We start from the raw sequence: 7,246 nt of genomic DNA, 5'->3' as shown, positions 1-7,246 counted from the left end.
TGGGTAAATGAACAGCTTATAGCAGTTTTAAGATCAGCTCATAGTTTTTTAATGAATGTTCCCCCAGTTGTTTGAAATTCTCTTTCCTTCCAAATTGCTGCATGTGCATGCAGGATTAGGTAGGCATATTTAGAGTCAGTGTAAATATTAATTCTTTGTTGCTTCCCTAAATCAAGTGCTCTGGTTAGGGATATATATGCCTGAGGTCAAAGATCGTGCCTCTATGATGTCATGTAAAGTCACCACAGCATATCCAGCTTTGTGTTCTCTTTGTTCCATAAAGAAACTCCCATCTGTGAACATGATGAGGTCTAGATTGGACAGGGGAAGGATTGAAAATTCCTTCTGGGCTGTGTAATTTATAGCTAGGACCTATTGGCAGTCATGTTCAGGATTTCCCTTTAAAGTCTCTGGGAGGAAGGTGGCTGGGTTTAAATTGGAGCAAGTCCTTATTTGAGTTATGGGTCCATCTAGAATAAGGTCTGACATTTTAGAAGGCACCTGTCTAGGGGCTGGGGATGTGGCTCAAGTGGTAGCGTGCCTGAGGCACAGGGTTCGATTCTCACCACATAAAAATAAAATAAAGATATTGTGTCCACCTAAAACTAAAAAGTAAATATTAAAAAAAAGAAGGCACCTGAGACCCATACTCTTCCTTTTGTATTTAGAATCCCTGAGAGATCCTGGGAGGTGCAGCCAATAGGTCTCTTCCCAGGATGGTTTTGGCTGCCTCAGGGACTAGGAGGGCTACTGCCGCTATCACTCTCAAACAGTGAGGCCATTCTCCAGGCAGGAGATCAAGCTCCTTACTGATAAGCTACTGGCTGTTGAGCAGGCTCATTCTTTTTTGTGACCACTCCCAAGGCTGTTCTTCCTCTCTCAGTGACAAGCAGGTCACATTTTTTGTTCAGTAGGTAAACTGAGGGCAGGGACTTGGAGTAAGGCTTTGATCTGTTCTGGTTCCCATATCAGGGAAGCTGGTTCTTGGGTAGTCTTCTTTGAGGAGGCTACAGAGAGGCTTAGCTAATTCCCCATATCCAGGAATCCAACGCCTGAGTGTCCAGTTGCCCCCAGGAAGCCTCTGAGTTGCCTCATGGTCTGAGGTAGAGGACATTGTCCTACAGGAGTTATTCTTTCCTGTCCTAGTTTGTAGGTTCCTTGAGACAGCTGTAATTCTAAATATTGAACTTCTTTTGGGCACAATTGAGCTTTCTTCTTTGAGACTTTATACCTCTTATCAGCTACGGAGTTTAGAAGTTCTCTAGTGGCCTCTTGACATTCTTTTTGAGTAGAGGCACAAAAAAGTATGTGGCCTACACACTGGAGGACAGTCATCTGGGAAGAAAATCAAATGCTGCTCTTTCCCTCTCCTGCTCCATCTGGTTGCTGAGTGACCTACCCCAGGAACCCCTCCTTCCTGCAGGGAGTCATGAGAGTTGTTAATTGAAACCTTACTGCTTGGATCACTCCACCACTTGGCTCTTTCTCTTTACCTATTTGCTTCCCACCTTTTGGCTCGCCCTGACCACTGGTCATGGATGCAGGATGGGGAGAGATAAGGGCAAAGAGAGCATGAGAACTAATAAAATGTAGAATTTTTTAAAGGGGCAGGACACTCTCACTTCTTTGGATACCAACTCTCACTCTCACTTCTTTGGATACCAACTCTGTGTCCCCTTCTCTGTAGAGAAGTCTACACAACAATTCAACTTGCTTTTTACTCTTGCCTCAGTGATTCTCCATTGTTGAAACTTCAACACCTGGAAAAATGGAACTCCTTGTCACCAGTAATAGGTGGTATCAGCATCAGGGCAGTGGCTTACTCACTAACTCTGGTGTACAGTCTTCAGAGCATAGTCTCTGTGGAGGGGACACTGTGACCACTGTCTTGGGCATCTGCAGCCAATTGTACTGCCCCAGCCCACTTCAGCACAATGTTCTTTTGTAGATGGACACAACACCTTTATTTATTTTTATATGGTAGTGAGGATGGAACCCAGTGCCCCACATGCGCCAGGCAAGCGCTCCACCACTGAGCTATAACCCCAGCCCTGGCATAATGTTCTTATAACACAACGGTGACCCTGCTGCCATTGAAGAGTGCAGGCCATGTCCCCTCCCCTTGAGTTTATCCCATATGATGGTCTTGTCCAAGGGGCCCTGCAGGAGTGACACTCTGTGACTTCTGAGGCAAGGTCGTAAAATACCATGCGCATCCCCCTGGAAGCTTCTTTTAGAGTTCAGCTGCCATGTTTCCAGGAAGCCCAAGACACAAGGAGAAGCCATGTTCACATGCTGCCTAAAAGCCCAGACAGTGTTGGCCAACAGCCCACGTCAACCACCAAAGACATGAGGGAGGGAGTCTTGGGCTCCTGTCCCAGCAGCATCTGGTGACAACTGCAGGAAAGAAAGTGCAAACTGTCTAGCCAAAGCTAGGGAATCTTGAGAATTTCTGCAGATAGTAATAAAATGATTTTCATTATTTTAAGCCACTAAGATTAAGTAGCAAGAAATACTACAAATATACAACTGCTTTCTGGAAAGGGGGATGGAATTTGTATTCTCAGTGGGAGAAATGAGGGTCCATTTCACTGCAGCCTAGCTGCTGGATCTAAGGAGAGGTGTAGGCATGGCCATGCTGGGAGCAGACCTGATGCTCTTTCTAGTGTTGCTAGACAATGGGATCTTTTGACCTGATGAAGGTGGAAATACTGAAATAGGAGTCAGGTGAATGAGTGTGCTTTTATTGGGGCTTCCGTTTAGGGAGACAGCTCTCACAAATAGATGTCAGGCTGGCTCCCTAAACAAGTAGTTTTATTGACTACTTGCAATGGTGGAAATGTTAATTGACTTTAGATATATTCAGGAATTTTGCCCTGTGCTAAAGATAGCTGAGTTTCTGAAGCTGCTCAAGAGAACACATTCCAGGCAATCTGACCTCAATCCTGCAAAACTGACCTTCTTGAGGGTGGCACACTCCAAGCCTCTTGGGGTTTGAATCAGGCCAGAAGTCAAAGCCCAGAAATGCATTTGTCCTTTGTCCCTATGATGGTCCCATCTCACTAGGACGCCTCAGGGCCTCTTCCTCTGCAACCCATTCAGTTAATCTTTCCACTTTCAGATTTGGAGCAGGAGACTTGGCTTCTAAGCATTGAGGAGGGACTGGATAATGCACCTCAGGATGGGGGAAGGGGTTCTTGCTGATGACATTGACCTCAAGGGAGGAGAGCTCCCAGCTTTCCTTCTTTCCATTGGATGGGACTGTCAGAAGAGGCTGAAATCACCAGAACTAGAAATAAGAGTAATAACATGATGTCAATCATGCTGTGTAGGTTGGAAAGTTTTATTCTAAAAAGTGTAATTTACTCTTTGGGGCAAAGGAAGGATGAAGGAACTTGCTCTCATACTTAGAGCCTGCACTCAGAAATTCTGCTCCTGGGACTCCATCTCCAAAATATAAGCCAATTGTCTACCATTTAGCAGTAGTGGAAATACCACCCCACTTTTGGGTATCAAGCAGCCAACAAAAAATTATTAACTCTGCAAGATTACTTGGGAGGAATTTCATAAGGCTGTGTGTGTGTGTGTATGTGTGTGTGTGTAACAGGGGAGTTTAGGCACTAAGCCACAATCCCAGCCTCCTCCCGCTTTTAAAATTTATTTTGAGACAGGGTATCACTGAGTTGCTGAGGTTGGCTTTGAATTTGTGATCCACCTGCCTCAGCCTCCAGAACTGCTGGGATTATAGGCATGTGCTACCATGCCCAGCATTTTTTTTTTCCGGTGAAAAGCTGTGTTTGTGTTTGTGAAAAATGTAAGTGCATGGCCCACAAATGATGCAGGCAGGAGACAGGAAGCAAACCTCAGATCAGCACGCTTTCCTGTCTGCAGAGAAGTCAATCCATCAGCACAGGAGGGCTCATTTTCTGGGTATAGTAATGACTCCCAGGTAAGAGAAGGAGTCTAGGCTTTAGAGTTTATGGTGAGGGTAAGAGAAGGAGTCTAGGCTTTAGAGTTTATGGTGAGGGTGAATTAATCACTGGACACTTGGGGACCTCCTGGTTCAGGTTAAGATTTTAACTAAGGAAAGCAGCTGTAAAAAGTCTGAAACTCACTGTCACTGGGAAAAGCTCAGAGCTGTGTTCACTGCTTATCTTCCTTCCTCTGGGACCCACCATTACCTAGAGGGTCACTGTTCCTTTTCTCCTTCAGGACTCATCTGCAATGGGAAAGGGTCAAAGTCCAGGGCCCAGCATTTTAGTATTTGCTGCCTGCCATCAGGACCCACTGGGCCTGGGAAGGGGTAAATGATTTTGGTGGAGATGTTGGGGATGAGCCTGGGAAAGGACCAAAGTTTGCTCAGGGCCCATTATTACTGGGAAAGGATGTATTGGGAGAGGTTTAATATTTGGCTAATATTTGTGTGTGTGTTAGTGTGTGTGTGTGTGTGTGTGTAACAGGAATTGTGTGTGTGTGTGTATCAGGATTTGAACTTTCCCCTTCCTCCTCTGAGTCACACTGTCCCTCCTTTTTTTTTTTTTTTTTTGAGGGGGGAGCACTATCTTGTTGGAATATTATTTTCCATAACCCTTCAAAAACCACAAAATAATTGCCTATGAAATGGTATTTAAAAAACTATTCAGAGTTCCCAAAGCCGATGTCTAGCTGTGTTTGTGCAGGATTTGTTTGAAGTCAGGCTATGGAGGAAACCACTGAAAGGACAGTTTATTGTGTTAAGGTGGACGACAGAAGAACCAAGTGAAAAGGGAAAATCAGACTGCTTTACAGAAAATCTGATCACACATGTGTGTGACAAAAAGCGTGTCTAGCTCGCTGTGGAGCCTACATCCTAGTCCTGCTACCCCGGACGCTGGGGCAGGATCACAAATTCCAGGCCAGCCTTAGCAACTCTGTAAGACCTGCTGGGGTGCGGCTCACGCGACAGCACTGGTCTAGCACGCGTCCATCCCGACGAGGTTCGGGTGGGGAAATGGGAATCTAGCTCAGGTGGAGCCTTCCCAGGTTCAACCCCTGGAAAAAAAAAAATGAATAAAACACTAAGAGAACGGAAAAATGTCCCAGCTGGAATGAACGCCCACACTGCGGCCCCGCAAGCACCCGACCCACAAAAGCACGGCCCCGGCCCACGGGCGAACCGGGAAGTCGGCTCCAGAGGCCAGCGGGCCAAGGGCAGAGCCGGGGCGCACCGGAGAGCTCCGCCCTCCCCCGGCCGGAGAGGGGAAAGCAGGGTCGCGGGAGCCTTCGTTGCCTAGGCCGAAAGGAAGCCAAAACTTCCGGAAGTCCTAGTCCCCAGGCCCGGAAGGAGACCGGGCCCGGAAGGAGTCCGTAGTCCCCGGGCCCGGAAGGGGGCCGGACCGCCGGAAACTGGGTCTGCCAAGCCCGGGTCTCAGGGTGCAGTGTTCTCCACGAGACGGAGAGCTGGGCCGGCGACATGGCGGGGCTGGAGCTCCTGTCTGACCAGGGTTACCGGGTGGACGGTCGTCGCGCCGGGGAGCTGCGCAAGATCCAGGCGCGCATGGGCGTGTTCGCGCAGGCCGACGGCTCGGCCTACATCGAGCAGGGCAACACCAAGGCGCTGGCAGTGGTCTACGGGCCGCACGAGGCGAGTGTGCCGCGTGGGATCGGCGGGGTCGCGGTCGCGCCTCCCGTTTACGCAACGAATGCTCGAAGCCGCATATCGGCTGAGTAAATGCCCAAGTTCTTAAGGTGCATCTCTGGGTATGTCCTTCTCTCTCCTGCGCCCTGTTCTCCCCTGTCGGGTTCCTCATCGTGCCAGGCTCTCGCCCATTCGGTCACTTCCCCGCTGTTCTCCTCCTGCGTCATGTTTGGGCCACAGCACGCTCTGTTGCCTTTGTGTCTACCACCCGAACGTCAGCTCTACTTAATCTTACTCGTTTGTCTTCCCACGGGAACATAAACTCTCTGAGAGCAGCGACTTTAAGTAAATAAAACTCTGATTTTATTGCTTCGTTCTACGCTATAACAGTGCCTCCCCAACACAGAGATGATTTTTAATTGCTTAGCAAATTAATGTGGGAGCCCAATTTTCTAGGTGAAAGAAGCCAGGATGAAGGCAATGGGTAGAAACAAACATGGCACTTCTGCAAAGCCGAAAGAATGACGGTGGAGGGAGAGGAGATAATTCCAAATAACAGTTTCCAGGGAGGTGAGGACCTAGGGCTTTGTAGACTGGGGAAAGGATTTGGGATTTTATTTCCCGCATAGCAGAATCCTTTGGTAGGTAAGTAGAATGTGAGTGTGTGGTGAGACAGAATCGGCTTGATGTTTTTAAACATACTGTGGCCACCACTTGGAGGAGTTGGAAGGAAATGAAGTGAGGCATGCACGCCAGAGGTGATGATGGCCTAGACTGACAAATGGATCTCCCTTGAATTTTTGGAGATAAGGTTGCTGCCACTCTCTTAAGAAGGAGGTTGAAAGGACTAGGGAATGTGAGCTGGGAGGGTAGGCTTGACTTATGCATCCTTTCTCTTCTAGATCCGGGGTTCCAGGTCTCGAGCCCTGCCTGACCGGGCTCTGGTGAACTGTCAGTATAGTTCAGCAACCTTCAGCACAGGTGAGCGCAAGCGGAGGCCACATGGAGACCGTAAGTCCTGTGAAATGGGCCTACAGCTGCGCCAGACCTTTGAGGCAGCCATTCTTACTCAGCTGCACCCACGATCCCAGATTGACATCTATGTGCAGGTGAGCTGGCTGCAGTTTTCAACCCACTGAGGGAAGGGAACTGGAGGGTGGGATGGCAGTTTAATGGACTGATAACAGCGTGGGGGGGTCCTTACAGGTGCTGCAGGCTGATGGTGGAACCTACGCAGCTTGTGTGAATGCCGCCACGCTGGCAGTGTTGGATGCTGGGATACCCATGCGGGACTTTGTGTGTGCATGTTCAGCTGGTTTTGTGGAAGGCACAGCCCTGGCAGACCTCAGCCATGTGGAGGAAGCAGCTGGTGGTCCCCAACTAGCCCTGGCTCTGCTGCCAGCCTCAGGCCAGATCGCGCTGCTTGAAATGGATGCCCGGCTGCATGAGGATCACTTGGAGCAGGTGCTTGAGGCCGCTGCCCAAGCAGCTAGAGATGTGCACACCTTGTTGGACCATGTGGTACGGCAGCATGTGCGTGAGGCATCTATCTTGCTGGGGGACTGAACACCCAGCCATTTTTGTCCAGAATAAAGTCCTGCTCCTCTGCTCATCACTCTTTGCTGTATA

General features: G+C 48.9%; 1 protein-coding gene across 1 annotated transcript; it reads left to right on the top strand.

Moving 5' to 3' along the window:
* The first annotated feature begins 5,351 nt into the window (after positions 1 to 5,351).
* On the top strand, positions 5,352 to 7,232 carry Exosc4 (exosome component 4). The gene is made up of 3 exons (XM_026409876.2): positions 5,352 to 5,623; positions 6,520 to 6,726; positions 6,824 to 7,232. The coding sequence occupies exons 1-3, from the start codon at positions 5,453 to 5,455 to the stop codon at positions 7,181 to 7,183; spliced, it is 738 nt and encodes a 245-aa protein (XP_026265661.1). The 5' UTR covers positions 5,352 to 5,452; the 3' UTR covers positions 7,184 to 7,232.
* Positions 7,233 to 7,246: the final 14 nt, after the last annotated feature.

This window comes from Urocitellus parryii, chromosome 7 (assembly GCF_045843805.1).
Source record: "Urocitellus parryii isolate mUroPar1 chromosome 7, mUroPar1.hap1, whole genome shotgun sequence".
Classification (NCBI taxonomy): Eukaryota; Metazoa; Chordata; class Mammalia; order Rodentia; family Sciuridae; genus Urocitellus; species Urocitellus parryii.
Note: the sequence above shows the minus strand (reverse complement) of the source record. Positions and strands in the feature narration are given on the sequence as shown.

Excerpts from the sequence above, each read along its gene's own strand:
- Exosc4 (XM_026409876.2), top strand. The coding sequence starts at position 5,453 with ATGGCGGGGCTGGAGCTCCTGTCTGACCAGGGTTACCGGGTGGACGGT. Across the intron at positions 5,624-6,519 it reads TGGTCTACGGGCCGCACGAG|ATCCGGGGTTCCAGGTCTCG; the intron begins GCGAGTGTGCCG and ends TTTCTCTTCTAG. Across the intron at positions 6,727-6,823 it reads AGATTGACATCTATGTGCAG|GTGCTGCAGGCTGATGGTGG; the intron begins GTGAGCTGGCTG and ends GGGTCCTTACAG.